Genomic DNA, 16603 nt, shown 5'->3' with positions numbered 1-16603 from the left:
GGGGGTGGGGGTTAAATAAGAGCTGCCCCTGGCCTACTGGATGTTGAAACCGCCGAATAGAATGAAAAGGCCACTCCATTTAAAAATAAACTTTGAAATGTTTTCAGGTTACTTACTGAGGTCCCTCTGGTTTCATTGTAGGTATCTTTAGTTCTTTTGGCCTGTATGGAGCCAATCGAAAAATGAGCCCCAACCCCATGATTTTGAGAGTCCTGATATGTACTTGGAATCATTCCCCAGGTATACAACTATCAAATAGGCTATTTTTAGGTCATCCTTCTGCTGTTTGTGGTATCAATAAAGTACATATCTGGACTGCCAAAAGCGTGGGTTTGGCACTCCTTTTTCCATTGGCTACATACAGAGTTCCTAATTAGGATGACCCCTGGTATTGGGGAGAACCCCTTTTTGTTTGGTAGCCGACGAATCCAGACTCATCACTCTACCAATCAGCCATAGATCCAGCACCCCACATTCAACACCCCAACTCAAAGAGGACCTTGAAGTGCCAAGGTTGCCTAATCCTGAGCTAGATCATCACATATGTCATGTCCATTCCTATTAACTGACATGAGAAAGAGGGACACCTTTTGGCACAAAGTAAATTGGCAAAGGGCACACCACCTGCCATGCCCCAAATTACACGGACCAAAAGCAATGAATACACAAAATATGATGATTGGTTAAACCCAGAAGCACTTTTTTTTTCACTACGCCTTTATATCAGGTTTTTAAAATGACAAATTGGACTATTCACACTACTGCATTCTGAATGGCACCCCAACGTTCCTTGATGCGTAGTACAAAATGCTGCATGCACCTTTTTGGTGCAATTTTTGCAGCCCATTTCAATGAATGTGCTGCCTTAATGCAATGCACATGCACAGCATAACAGGCATCAACGCACATGTGCTCATGCATCGTGTCAATTGGACCTTAGAGAGATTGGGTGAAAGGTTTACTGCTGTATAACGCCGCTGGTAGTTAAAATGTACATTTGGGCTATACATGAGATCAAACAGAGGGACAGGTGAGAAGTGAGGGACAGGGGGATATTTGGGAGCTATGCACATACCAGAAAGATGGGGAAATTTTAGAATACCTGTTGAACTATGGGATAGACCAGGGGTGGGCAATTTTTTGGCCCCTTAGCTGTTGTGAAACTACAAGTCCCATGAGACATTGCAAGACTGACAGTTACAGGCATGACTCCCAGAGGCATGTTGGGATTTGTAGATAAAGCACAGCTGGAGGGCTGAAGTTGCCCACTGCTGGGATAGACACTACCTTTGATAGGGTGACAACACTCTTCCTTCTGCTGTGAGATCACTGCAGTGTTGTCATCTTTGCTGCTGCTGGAATCAGTGATGCCACACTAGATCTTTAGATTGCTCTATCTGCAGGGACTAATGATGTAATGACTGGGAGAATGCAGCAGAAACCTGACTAATCCGAGTGTATTTATCATTAAATAATTGTATTTCTTTTAGGACGTTTGGCATGCCGTCTTGCACAGAAAATACCTATTTATCGGACAGAGAGTAAAAAAAAACAAATGAGAGTTTCATTTTACTTTAAGGTGCATGCCCCACATAGGAATGTCTCCCCTCCGCAGGGACAGATGCAGGACGGCAGCTGAAATACAGGCGGATGGCTCGGCAGCCTCAGGCACTATTGGGTAATGGCTCAAACAAACAGGAAATAGTGTGCATGCTCAGACTGCTGGAATAGACCTTGTGTGTGACTCTGCCAGTCTGCCTGGGGACGGCTGAAGATCCTAAAAGGCTGTTGACATTAGTTAAAGGGGAACTCCACTTAAAAAGCCCTAAACCAGTGACAATCTATGAAAGGTTTTCTCTTTTTGTGCAGTTGATTCTTTCTGCGCTCCTCATGTCGCCTGATAACTTTAACTTAAAAAAAGTTGAAACTTTCCAAGCCTACAATTCTCTTTTACTTCCCCATCGCCTGACATATGCCTGAATTCTGTATGCTGATTCAAGATCTCAACTAGGACCAGAAACAGGAGACTGACAACTCCGGTCTATGAACGTTCCATTAACCCCAAGGGGGAGACCAAGTGGGAAGTTCCAACGGCTGCGTTTGACCTGCTCTGCCTGCAATGTCTCAGTGGAATCTGCTGCGTCCAATGAAACGGAACATAAAGCAGGTCAAGCGCAGCCACGGAACGGTCACCCACCATGGAACCATTGGGGTAAATGGGATCTGCAGACCTACGTTGGATGTGTGCTTCAAAACACACAGATGCAGAAAAAACAGTTCCCAGACATTCTTGGAGAATAAAGTGGTTCACAAGCCTCCCCCCCCCCCCAAAAAAAAAAAACTACCCTTGCAGTGGGGCTACCCCTGTACTGCAAGGGTTAACGCCAGGGGACTGCTGTACAGCAGATTTACTTACCTGATCCCCGCTCCCCAGGCAGTCTGCACTCACCTTTCTCCCCTATGCTCTGGCTTGTAGACTGTCCAATGGCATCCTCATATATAATGTAGGGCTACGAGCCCTGCATTAGACATGATGACCTCAGCGGGCCTCCAACTGCTGGAGTGTTTGGGGGAGAAGAGCCTGCAAGAGCCGGTGTTGGATTGAGTGGAAGCGGGGGATCAGGTAATTATTAAAAGTCCTTTTCCCGGGTACCCTTAGACATTAACAAGCAGTTAACCCTTGCACTCCAGGGTAGCCCCACTGCAAGGCTATTTTCGTCCCCCCCACGACATGGGTGAGGATGTCTATTATGGTGAAAACAAGGCCTAGGTGGGAATTTCTTTTGCGATATGCCAAGTATTTTGTATTCCCACAAGCCAGTAAAACAAGACCCAACAGCTTCAAAGGAACTGCATAATAAAATGTTAATAACTTACTAAATCAAGTGTAATTTTCACTGTTATCTAAATCGGGCATCTTTGCATATTTATTGGTCCCTCCACCTACATTCCACAATCTAAACTGATACAGAGGAATATTTGGCACTTATATTGGATCTGAAGGACTGATAACGCTGTATGCGGTTTGGCCTAATTATTATTAATGTTATAATTGTTATTACTCAATAAACACTGACGATTGAATGCTTTACACACTGCACATTCACATCAGGTGCTGCGCTCAATGAGCTTACAATCTAGGGTCCCTATCTCACATGCTACGGCCAATTTATACAGGAGCCAAGTATCCTTCCAGCATGGCTTTGGAGTGTGGCCTGGAGGAAACCCACACAAGCACAGGGAGAGCATACAAACTCTATGCATACAGAATCCTTCCTGGAATTCAAATCGACAACACCGGTAACTTTACCGCCAACAAACAAGGTTCCGCTTATGTTCAACTCAAAATTGTGCAAAATGCCGTGGCGTGCCATAACCCGTAGCAACCAAGTATCAGCATTTCCATGCGGTCATACTGATGAAAGTGGACCCGGGTCATTGGGCATCATTTGTACTAGGTCAATCAATATATCAAACTTGCACAGGCTCTTAAATTATCCATTGTGCCCAACTGCAAGCTTTAAAAATTTGCATGTTGACATGGAATAACTGTAGAAACCTTATGCACTATGTCTATATGAGAAGTCTGTAAATAGATGTAGAAGACATTAATCAGAGCCTATGGTAAAATGTAAATTTTAGAAAATCCTATCTACAGGTTTTCTTATTTATTGCCTCGGCTTATATTAAAGATCTAGAAAATCTAATAGATGCTTTCAAATACCTTACGCACAGTACATGGCTTTGAAGTTTGTATACAGTATATGGCTTTTTGTTGAGTTCTATGCTGCACTGCATACTGGTATCCAGCAGGGGGCAGCAGAATACTTGCAGATCGGCACATGCCTATGAAGCATGGTGCCAGTTTTACGCTCTTTGCGTGTGAGGCAGCATGTTCCCCATCAGTCCTTTCCTACAATAATTGGATCAGTTGGCAGAAACAAGTATTTATATCAGTGATCTAATTTCTGAGCAGCCTTCCCTGTCCCTTGGGTGTGGACAGTAAACTAAGAACTTAATTTTATTCTAACATTCTGGCAACACTTATTCTAGAGGTACTTGGCTCCATCTCCAAAGCATCCTGTCTGCCCTGTGGGCACCAGATGCACTGTATGGTCTTAGATCATTATCTACCATAGACCGCCTGCCAAATCCCATGTTCTTTTCTTTATGTGCGCCACGCTATACTGCTGTGCCCATCACTGTTTGCATACCAGTATGCCACTATTGTCTATGGTGCACCATGCCATTCTACAGTCCTCTCTAACACTATATATAGCAAATGGTATCCTATGTAACCATATATTTCTCTGTCATAGTCCATTAAATGCAGAAAGGTCCAGTGCAACTAAGTGCCAACTGCTACCACCTGAATCTCTTCTCTGCCATATAAACTATTCTTAGCAGCGACACTCCGTACCGCTCTGTGACACCAAAATACATCCCATGGGTGCTTTGTGTCCCTATATTGCTTTCTGTAACCCCCCTATCCAGTCGGGCAGGCCCTGTGCCACATTTCTGAATCCCTCTGTTGCCATGAGCGCTGAACAATTCTGTACCCCAACAACACCAATATACAGCCTATGGTGCATTGTGTCACTATATCGCCCTCTGTGACACCCTACCTAGCCTTGCCACCCCATCTGAATCTCTCCTTTGCCAATTAAACTATTCTGCCAGTTAGCAGTAACACTCTTTACCCCTCGCTGAATCTCTCCATTGCCATATAAACTATTGTGATAGTTAGTAGTGACACGTTGTACCCCTCTCTAACACCAATGGTGCATTGTGTCACTATATCGCTCTATGTGACACCCTACCCAGCCTTGCCACCCTCTGAATCTCTCCTTTGCCAATTAAACTATTCTGCCAGTTATCAGTAACACTCTTTACCCCTCGCTGAATCTCTCCACTGCCATCTAAATTATTCTGCCAGTTAACAGTGACACCTTTTACCCCTCACCAAATATCTTCACTCCCATATTCTGCCATTTACTGGTGACACATAGTACCCCTCTCTAGCACCAATATACAGTATAACCTATAGTGCATGCCACTATATCGCTCTATGTGACACTATCCAGTCATGCCACCTCTCTAAAACTCTCCATTGCACTATAAACTATTCTGCCAGTTACGAGTGACACATTGTACCCCTCTCTAATACTAATATACACCCTATAGTGCATAATGTCACTCTATGTGACACCCTATCCAATCACGCCACCTCTCTAAACCTCGCCATTGCAATATACACTATTCCGTGACCCTCTTTACCCCTCTCTAACACCAATGTACAGCCTACGGTGCATTGTGTCACTGTATTGCCCTCTGTGATACCCTAACCAGCCTTGCAGGCCCTGCGCCACCTCTCTGTAATATTGTAAGCAGCCAGCAGCATGCTACACCACATAGTAAAAGAGGAAACACATTGAAAACCCCAGTCCATCACTTCTCTAAATATAAAGCTTGCCGCTCGACAACTCTTGATATGCAATAGAATAATGTTCACTACCTTAACGACAAATAAGTATCTACACGTCTCCTCTTCCTAACACATTCCGGAAAGCAAGGTTACCTTTTTCAAGTTAAAATAAAGAAAACATTTAATACGAGATGATAGTATAAGGCAAGTGATGGAGAAGGTGCAGGAATCTAGATCAGAGGAATCTAGATCAGAGCAGCAATGTCTGAAATCCTACAACGAATCGAGTCGTAGGTTAGGCGTTTGCAGCTGTGGCACAGATGGGGTTAACAATGGTTGCATTAGTGAGTGGGAATGACAGGGGTGGAGTACAACTTTGTTGATCCCAATGCCCTCTAAACAGTTCCACCCCATCCTTGTAATCTCTGCAGTGTTTTCAGAGACAAAAGAAAATGCCTAGCCTTAAATCCAGGTGCAAGGGCTCCGAAGGACTTTTTTTTTTTTTTAAGCACTGCAAACATTTTTGCAAGACATGCAAAGTGCAAATTAATCCGCAATACCTTATTTTACATCTGTCGCTCATACTAAAGTTGTCTCTCAGATCTGAGTGCTCACTTGTTTTTCTTTTCTACTTTTCTGGGTCCCCAAATTCTGTTTGACAACGTTTCAGGGACCAAAAACAAATAAAAAAATGTAACAGTCCATGGACTCCCGACATGGATTGAAGGATCTCATTTGTGGTCCAAACCACCCACTCCCTGGGCCAAGGTTGGTCAATTGAACTCTTTTTGTACACGAATACTTCAATAAAATGTAATAAAATATATATATTTCCTTCTAAAAATAGTCTTTGTCAATCTTTTCACCCCTGAGGAACCCTTGAAATATTTGTAGGTTCTCGGGGAACCCCTGCTAAAAAGGATTCTACCAAAAGCTCATGGCACATCAATGTGATCAGCAAGTTGAAGAAAGCTTTAAATAAGTAACATGACGTACTTAGGGTATTGGACACCCAGGGCAGATCATTTTACCAACCCAATACAAAAACAATTTTGCCAAAATTCCTAAAATGAATAACTACAGTAAAGGATGACAGACAGTAAAGATTGAGGGGTCCTTTAACATTTGTGGGCAGGGTAGAAGTGAGCCCTTACATTGGTGGTTAGTGGAAAATTGCCCGCTTGCATTGACTAGTGGTGGGACATCCATCCACCATTGCTCAAGGAACCTCTAGCAACCTCAGGGGAACCTCCACAGAACCCTGGTTGGGAAACACTCCTCCAAAGCATATATTCAAACCAGTGGTGGTCCTGTCACAGGGAGCCTCAAGTGCGGCCCCTAATCACCAAAGGGTCACATATAATATTCAGTGAATGCAATGATACAGAGAAGACATGCTACAAGAGATGGTTAGAGACTGCAAACATGCAATAGGAGTTGTAGGACGCTTGGGTCATGCTATAGGAGACAGTCACTGGAGACCCATTACATAAGACTGCTAGATCACTGCTGGTACAGCCACTTCACAAAACAACCAGCCCATATTTGTGCTCCCTTCTGCCCCTTTAACAATTACCTATGCCAATGTTTGATATTTATCTCAGCAAAATACATTATAAGAGAAGATCAGACAGGAAGAAAAAAAAAAAAAAAAAAAAAAAAAACACATAAAAACTAAAATACCACAAACTAAAAGTAAAATAAAATAAATAGATCAAAAACATAAAACTGCTAGAACCAGCTCTGGTCCAAGTACACACCTAGGTAAGGAAAACACAGACTACTACCTGCAGGGGACCCCAATGATCACAGTATAAGTCCACAGACAGGTTGGACACAAGGGATTTAAGCATTCTAAGCAATGCAAAATAACGAAGCACGCTTGTTTTACACAAGAGCTGGCATGTAAGTAAGTATATGAAGTTTATTTAACAAGTAGGACCATCTGTTGGTCCTGCTGGGAGGTTGTGGGGAAGAGGGGGGGGGTGTACAGTACCATAAATAGAGAACAGTCCAAGTGGTTATTTTCCCCTGGCCGCTGTGAGCAGCAGGTCCCCCTTGTATCAGACTTTACCCGGCTGCAGAACGAGGTGGGCAGGGTGTGGTAGCACATTGACCTTTAATGTTTGTACTCTAATCAATAAAACAAAGTGCAGAGGGTGGATAATCGCACCGCGCACTAAGAAAACACAAATTCATAAAAGCGTGACTGCAATTTTCTTTTTTTTAACCTAAGGCACCTCCATTTCCGTCGAGGCACCCCGCTACCTGAAATAGGGTGGTGCACTGGTTCGTACATAAAACCTCAATGCCAAACACGCCTGCAGATGAGCGTGCGGCCAGGAAGCTTTCGAAAAATCACCTCGATTCTCAGAAAAAGACAACTTGTGGTTATGAAGCGTCGCTAAGACTGCACTGCGGTGTCTTTAAAATGTGCCGAGTGGCTGTGCCAGTGTCAGAACACAAAAGAACACACACGAACGATCTGCTCCAATACAGGTAAATAAAAGCCAGAGAGCCGCCTTACGTCCTGGCGGTTCCCCAACTGTTGTAGGACTACAAGTCCTCACAGGCCCTAAATAGAAGCTGGGGAGGAACCCATTACATAAGGCCAGCATGCTGAACCTACAAGTTCATGCTTATGAAATCTTTCATATTTTGCATTTTTCTGATTGAAGAACATAATTGCATGTTGAAGGAATAAGCAGTGTTGCTGGCCTCTGGTACAGAGAGGGTTACATGCACCATGTGCTACGCTGTATAGGACATTTGTGTGGGTGAATCATACCCCCACCTCAGCCAATGACACTCTGTAGCTGCCTGAGCCGAGACCCAATTAATGTGATTCAGCAGCCGCAGAACCAAATTCAAACGTTGACTGAACAATGATGGATGTGGAATGTCATGTAGATGTAGCGTGTACGGCGGTCCTGTGAGGGTTACTACCAATGTCCTGCTTCACATGCCTGGGGGTCACCAATACCTTGGGATCACCGTCCCATACATGTCTGTCCAATTCCAAACTAGGTGGTTACCAACCAGAAACAGGTCAGGACATGCCTCTGTTGTAAGCATAACTCTTATTCACACAATGTTCTTTTTAAACGGGAGGGATCGAGTACATTCAGGACCGGTCATGTGAAGGACATGTCTGTCACAAAGACGGTGCACAGCCATGAAGAGGACTGGCCATGTCTGTACTAAAACTACACAGCCAGAGGGCTAGAGTTATATAAGACATAATGAACTGGTTAGGTGGGTCTTGAAGGACATTGTTTGTCACATTCAGGACTGAGGGCTGCATTACTACCAAAGGACTTTGTGTCAGCATGACAAAACTGTGTACGGAAGTCCTTATGGACTACTCTAGTGTATAATGATAGGATCCCTGACCACGGGAAGGCTGGGAGACTCTACAATGAAAAGGTCCACCAACCACAAAAAGAACTGGTCATGAAACAAGACTACACCAAAGGTCCACAAACCACCAAAAGACCACCAAGGTCCTCTCTCTACTGAGGGGTGCCCTGCCATGGATGGGTTAGTCTCCGCTCTACTGAGGGGTGCTTTGCCGTGGATGGGTTAGTCTATGCTCTACTGAGGGGTGCTTTGCCATGGATGGGTTAGTCTACGCTCTACTGAGGGGTGCCCTGCCATGGATGGGTTAGTCTATGCTCTACTGAGGGGTGCTTTGCCATGGATGGGTTAGTCTACGCTCTACTGAGGGGTGCCCTGCCATGGATGGGTTAGTCTCCGCTCTAATGAGGGGTGCTTTGCCATGGATGGGTTAGTCTATGCTCTACTGAGGGGTGCCCTGCCATGGATGGGTTAGTCTACTCTCTATGGAGGGATGTCTTGCCACAAAGGGACTGTTCTATCTTGTATTGAGGAGAGACTTGCCACAATGGGACTGGTCAATTCTAAAATGAGGGTTGCCCTTCCACAAGAGGACTGATCGATTCTCTGTTAAGGGGTGTCCTGCCACAAGAGAACTGGTCTAGCTTAAGGGGGGGTCCTGCCACAAGAGAACTGGTCTAGCTTAAGGGGTGTCCTGCCACAAGAGAACTGGTCTTTCCTATACTAAAGGGTTATCTTCCGCAAGGAAGATTGTCTATTCTATACTGAGGGGTGCCTTGCCACAAGAGTCCACCTTAAAATGAGGGTCTTTTTTTAAAACGAGGATTGCCTTACCACAAGAGATCTAGTCCATTATAAAATGAGGGTTGCCCTGCCACAAAAGGACTGGACAATTTTATACTGGGGTAGTCCTGCCACATGGGCTATAGTCTATATTATAATACGAGGCTAGCAAAACAACAAGGTTAGTTAATTTCACATTATTAGATCTCAGTGCCACAAGAGACCAACCACTCCGGACAAAGGCCGGTCTAATTCATTACTGAGGGCTCCTCATGTTCAACAAGCTCCTAATGCTCAATGACCAGACCCCTCTATGGCCATCATTTCCCTACGCAAGACCGGTCTCCTTTGCTGATCCTCTCATCTATTGCTGGAACCCCCTTCAAGGAGCAGTCCTCAGATCATACACCGAACTGACACCACATACAGGACTCCACATAGCACAGGCACAGACACAGACACGACCAGACAGTCGGGCACGACTCGCCCTCCTCACCTGGTGCAAAGAGGTAGCTAGGGGGTGACCGGGGTATCCCTCGGGCTGGCCTCCCGGAGAGATGCTGCTACCGCGGGACGAGCTGTCGAAACTCCCTGGGTAGTCCTGGTACATGATCCGGGGGAAGGGCAGCGCTCTTCAGTGCCAACGTAGCCGGGCACCGGGGACCGATCAGAGGTGGGAGAGACCGAGCAGCTCCCGGCTGATACAATGTAACCAAGCGACAGCGATCGGGGATCCCGGGGATGAGATACAACGTGACCACTCAGCGGAGACCGGGGATCCGGTACTGGAACAGATCCTCTGACAGGAGATCGGCCAATCTGATACAGTGTGGTCGGCCAGATGTGCTAAAGAATCCAGAGGACGAGGCTGGTGCACAACGTGACCATTGAGCTGAGTTTTGGAATTCCAAGGATGAGGCTCAAATAGGATGCAACAGCTCAGCTGAGTTCAGGAATCCCGGGGATGAGGCTGGTATACAGTGTCAGCACTCAGCTGGGTTCAGGAATCCCGGGGATGAGGCTGGTATACAGTGTCAGCCCTCAGCTGGGTGCAGGAATCCCGGGGATGAGGCTGGTATACAGTGTCAGCACTCAGCTGGGTTCAGGAATCCCGGGGATGAGGCTGGTATACAGTGTCAGCACTCAGCTGGGTGCAGGAATCCCGGGGATGACAATGATACAATGTAACAAGTCACAGCGCTCAGTGATACAATGTAACAGCTCACCTCCAGGTTAGTGTGCTGGATGAGTCAGTCTCCCTCTCTCTCTCTCAGTGGATGAGTCAGTGGAATGGCATTAGATCAATCCCTCTCTGATTTTCTATTGAGCTCCCAGCACTGAGGACGTCATCTCTCCTCCCCCACATTAACAATGGGAGGTTCCGGCCCACAGATCCGGCCCAGCTCTCTCCTGCCCGGCCCAGGCTGTCTCTGCGGCGTGTGGCTAGGTGGACCCGGTCCGTAAGGGCTCTCTGGGCTCCGCCGGGTCCGTTCCGGGACGTGGATAGACATCGATCGCCCCCTCCTCTCTCTGTGGAACGTGGTCTCGTCCATTGACGCATGTCGCCAAATATGGTCATTTGCGTCTTGTGACGTTTGCGGGTTTCCTTGGTTCTGGTGACGTCAGCGGGCAGGGATTCCCTCTCTGGCTGCGAAAGCTGCAGAGGGGCTCTGAGCATAGGGAGAAGCTGCAGCAGCTTGTCACATTTCCAAAATCTTCAGGGGGTGTGATAGGTGTGCATTAGAACAGAGATCTACTGTACATATAGTAATAATAGTAATAATAATAATAGTAATAATAATAAAATAATTATTATTATTATTTGTATTATTTTTTTTGCTGATGTTGTTAATAATAATAATTATTATTTTTCCCCATCTTATCCGTCGTAACAACACCCTCCTTACAATAGTCCCCCAAATCCAATATATGTTCAAATATTACTCTACTTAATTATATAATTAATTCACTGATTTATTGTCATATCCTTTTTCTTTTCATTATTATTCTATCATTATTTTTTTATATGTATCTATTTATTACATAAAACTGTATGTATCTTGATGGATTTAACTTGTTAAATACATAAAAAAAAAAACAAATTAATACTAATACAAATTATTATTATTGATATATGTAATAAAATCTGAAGAGGGTATGTCATGTCCCCGCTCACCCCCCCCAAAAAATTAAAGCTTAACTCTGGACAATAAGGTCACATTCACAGTGTCAAATAACTTTCCTGCCATCAAAAATCTGCGGCAGAGAACCTTTGGCCACCTGCGCTCATTTGTACAAACTGTACAGATCAGTGATGCCATCCCTGTTCATATATAACCTTTCATGAGTGGCTACATGAGATCAGGGCCTCTGACTGGCCTAGACACGACAGTCTGCATCCAGGGCCAGTGTTGTAACAGAATCCTGGACTCCGTTAGAAATCTGGAATTCGCTTGTATTGCGCATGTGCCAGCGGGTGCAGATAATGAATTTTTGCGCCGACTGTGAATGGACCTGCTTCCCTGCACATGTGCAATTGCAAGTAAAATTTCTAGACCGGATCAACAGGTCTGGGCATGCCCATTCAGCTGACGCCCCCCCCCCCATGTCGAGATCAGCGGCTCTGAACTTGCGCGTTGAGCCGACGCCCCCAATGCATGTGTCCAGAGTTCTAACGGGGGTTCAGAATTCTACCAGAGCTCCAGCATTCTCTGGTTGCATACAAACTGAACGCAGCTAATCATCCAGTGTGCAATGCAGCCTTAGCGCAGAGTGGTGCGTTTAGCTGCATCTGAACACTGAAGCTTAATCACCCATGTCAATGAGCCCTAAGAGTTCCGGCAGTTTTACAAAACTCTGGGGGTACTGATTGCATTACCTTTATTCTGCCACAAGATGGCCTCCGTCTTCTGAGTTAAATGAAAGCCAGCATTGTTCAACATGGCAGGCTGAGGGCATACTGTGAGTGCAGGGCATCATGGGCCCATTCCCTAAGGAGGCGTCAATATGGCACCGTGCACAGACATACAGTGATGCCTTTCTCTTCAACATTAAAAAGCTGCACATCAGATGACCAACCTAAAGACAATTATTAAGTATAAAATACTGCTGGAGGGGGCCTCGTCATGGGGTGTGTGTCTGTGAGTTGGCCTTTGAAGGAAACCTAATATGTGAAAATCTGATGTCTGTTATTGCTGACCTATTATTCTGAATATACTGTTGCCTGGCTGACATATTCCAATGACTTCAATGTCTTCTAAGACACCGAACTTGAACAATGATGCAAATTATAAATTCAAACTTCACTTTGACTATCTAATCTATTTTTAAATGAAGGTCAACAGTAGCAGCCGTGGTGCAAGTTCCCTTAAAGCATTGACCTCTGCCACACCTCTAGGGGTCTGTTCACATTATTACCCTATCCTGCAGTAAATGTACGCTCTTTTGGTGCAGTTTTGCAAATGATTAGCCTGCCGAAAATAATGACATGCAGCTTTGCAATTATTTTAATGTACCTCACCCCAGCCTAAAGCATCCCTGTGCTGAGTTCCTGGGTCTGTACACCTGCTGTGTCCATTATGAGGGGTTAGCACCATCCCTGTGCTGAGTTCCTGGGTCTGTACACCTGCTGTGTCCATTATGAGGGGTTTACTCCATCCCTGTGCTGAGTTCCTGGGTCTGTACACCTGCTGTGTCCATTATGAGGGGTTCACTCCATCCCTGTGCTGAGTTCCCAGATATCTACCCCAGCTGTGCCCATTATGAGGGATTACCTCCATCCCTGTGCTGAGTTCCTGGGTCTATATACCTGCTGTGCCCACTATGAGGGCTTCCAACATCTATGCGTTGAGTTCTAGGTCTGTACACCTGCAGTGGCAATTATGAGGCGATTCCCTCCATCCATGCTGTATTTCTTATTTATTTTATATTATGGAGAGTATAACAGAAGGAGTCAGAGCACACAAATGTGGGCAGGACAACCTGAATCCACCAGCCTGAGTCTGACATTTTGACGAGGAGATCTCAGTGTTGGAGTTTCGAAGACATTTAAGAAGCTAGGGGCTGACTCTCCCACCACCTCTACCAGGCTCCACCTGCAGATATAATCTCACCCTTTAAAGCTGGTAATAGCAATATTTCTATGTAATATGTGTATTCCAGTTTAATAAAGAAATGGAATACAGAGTTCTGTGATCTTCCAGGAAGTCATTCTGCACGATGAGCTTCTTTGTGTTACCAGCCAGCCGTCTTATAAAGTTCTATAGAATTGAACTTTATCTGTAAAATCTTATCTCTATCCGCACACAACAAAAGTGGTTTTCTAGATTAAATCTTGCTTCTTTTTTTTTTTTTCCTGTGATGTTGTAAACTCACATGTGAGAGGTTCCTGGACATCCGCGACATGCCGTGCGGTTGTACCCGTAACATCAGGCAAAGCACCGCTACACACGATAGTGATGACGCAACAGTGTACATAAACAACGAGTTGTGAAGGAAAAAAAAGTCTTCCGGCTTTATTTGCCTGCCTATGGCGTAACTGAGCATTGTTCTTTCTACCACCCCCGGGGGAAATGTTGGGTAATATTTTGATGTCTTCTTGCTCAATGTGAGACAAAGCAAAACGGAACATACGTGGCCATGCACCAGCCTCCCCCAACATTCTTCTATAGCGAGACCCCTCCTAAAGCCAATTAATAGGGTGTCAGTTAGAAAAATGCCTCTTACATTGGTGGTCAGTGGTAAGAAGAACAGACCCGGAGAGACTGAGCGGAGGGGCTACCTGACTGGGGGGAGGAATAGTCCCTGGAGAAGGGGTTAAAATAAAATGTGAATTAGCTGATCTTACCTGATTGGTCGTTAGGGGGCCGGGAGGAGCCGCATGGGTTAGAACTGAAAGGACTGAGGGGCGTTCTTTCTGGAAAGTCGACGGAGGAAGCAGGTTGTCCCACCCTCCCTCCCTGAATTTTGTGGCTTCTGATGGTTGCAAGATCTTTTTTATGTTACAGCAGCTCGGCGGGTTAGGGGGTCTTTGGGGGGGTCTGAAACTCTGAGTCAATTACACAAATGGAGGCCATCAGCTGGTATGGGTGCTCCCCGCTGTTGGTGTCAGTAATTGTAGGGGGGCTTGGCCCCTTGGAACTTGGGAGCAGTAACTGTCCTCGAGCTGGTTGGGGTGCGGCTGAGGACATGGGAGGAGTTTTTAGGAGCGGCCTTATTTGGGCTGTTGGGCACCCAAAGACCCCTTTCTCAGATCAAACAGTCGTTAAAATGTTATTAAACCCTCCTTAGTTTTTGCACATATCTACTGCTAGGAAGTAGTAGCTATATTCAAAACGATAAAAAATAAAACTTTTTCAAAGGGATAATACTTACCTGTGTCTTTGCCGCGCACTCCCGTTGTGAGAAGGCGGGGGAAGAGGCAGAGCGGGAGGGGGGCCAAGTTGCTGCACCATGGGCCTCTGGGTTGTACTTGCCCCCTGGGCTAAAAGTTGCCAGTCAGCCCCTGCTTTAGGTGTATATATTTGTATATTATTTTGTTTATTACTTTGGTTATTGTTAAAGTTGGTTGGTTAATAAAAGGGCTGCTGTGGGGGGCGTGACCGGCCATGGTGGTGTGAAGACGTGCAGACAGGAGCTCTGCTGCACCGGGGCTCTTATTTAGTGACTTTTTAGCCTTTGTTTAATGATTTTATTTTCCATGTGAGCCCTGGTAAGCATCTCCGCCCCTCCTTGATTAGTCACCTCCCCCACATAGGTGACACATCTCCTATAGGAGATAGTGTGTTCTAGCATTGCTAGACTCTTTAACGTTACGTAGCGGGTTTTATCCGCCCTTTTCAGTTTTTGCTGTCTCCCCCTCCCTAACCACCTGTTCCAGGTGTACATATTCCCTCTCCCTTCCTTGCTCTCTCACCTGCCTTTCCTCTACTGCTCTTTTCCCCTCTGCTTCTCTGATTCTACCCCTTCTAGCAGTTGGCCTTCCCTCTCTCTCCCTCTCGACCTACCCCCCCTACCCTCTGCCATGGTACGGCCGGCTCCTCCGCCCGCTGAGCTGCGGCTCTGCACATACTGTATAATGCCAGAGGCCTTAACATTCCTTCCAAAAGAGGTCAAATTATGTACCATATGCATAAAAACAAGGTGAACATTGTCATGCTCCAGGAAACCCACTTTCAAACTAACCACGTTCCCTCCTGTGCCAATAGGTATTTCACCGAGTGGTACCATAGTACCAACGATATCCACAAATTGAGGGGGGTTTCCATTGCTCTCCACAAGTCTCTTCCCGCAACGGTGTTGGACCACCGTGCAGATCCCTTTGGCAGATACCTTCTGCTGAAAATATCACTCTGGGGTAGGATCCTCACTCTTGCCAATTTCTACCTTCCCAATACAGGCCAAACGGCTGCCTCTCTTGAGTATTTACGGATCCTGGAGGGTTACGCTGAGGGTACACTATTGGTGGGTGGGGATTTTAATCTTACTCTGGATCCAGGCCTGGACTCGTCCATTGGACACTCTGCTGTGTCCTTTCCCAAATTACGCAGAGTTAAACTTCGCTTGGCCAGCCTGCGCTTGATTGATGCCTGGAGGGTGCTTCACCCTCAGTCCCGTAACTATACACATTTTTCTACGCCACACCACTCCTACGGCAGATTGGATTACTTTTTCACCTCCCATCATGTGCTCGACTGGAACCCTGACTGTGACATTGGCCCCATGATATGGTCTGATCATGCGGCGGTAACGCTCACACTACGGATCCCTCAGGCCCAGACTAGGGCATGGACCTGGCGATTGAACGACTCCCTGCTAGCTGACCCGCACTGTTCATCGGCTATCTTGGACGGGCTCACTCATTTTCTTGAGACCCATGCATCCGACACTACCCCGCTGCCACTCCAGTGGGAAGCATTGAAGGCGGTACTGCGTGGGCTTTTCATTCAACAGGGTGCTAGACTGAAGAGGGAACGGTCTCGACGTATCCGAGAGGCGTTCCAGGACCTATTGACTTTAGAGACTCACCACAAACGCTCG

At 45.9% G+C, this 16603-nt stretch overlaps 1 protein-coding gene across 4 annotated transcripts in view; it reads right to left on the bottom strand.

Annotated features, from left to right (window-relative positions):
• Positions 1-10918, bottom strand: part of FOSL2 (FOS like 2, AP-1 transcription factor subunit) — a 23035-nt gene extending 12117 nt beyond the window's left edge. For 2 of the 4 annotated variants that reach the window (XM_018555611.1, XM_018555613.1), the window contains exon 1: positions 10062-10189. In XM_018555611.1, coding sequence (XP_018411113.1) covers positions 10062-10175 — 114 coding nt within the window. In that variant the 5' untranslated portion in view covers positions 10176-10189. Of the gene's footprint in view, positions 1-10061; positions 10190-10791 lie in introns of those variants that run through there. The other 2 variants (XM_018555615.1, XM_018555616.1) reach the window with 2 other exon arrangements.
• Between the last annotated feature and the right edge of the window lie 5685 nt (positions 10919-16603).

Source organism: Nanorana parkeri, unplaced genomic scaffold (genome assembly GCF_000935625.1).
Source record: "Nanorana parkeri isolate BGI_ZX_2015 unplaced genomic scaffold, ASM93562v1 scaffold204, whole genome shotgun sequence".
Taxonomy (NCBI): domain Eukaryota; kingdom Metazoa; phylum Chordata; class Amphibia; order Anura; family Dicroglossidae; genus Nanorana; species Nanorana parkeri.
This window is presented reverse-complemented; position numbering and strand designations above follow the sequence as displayed.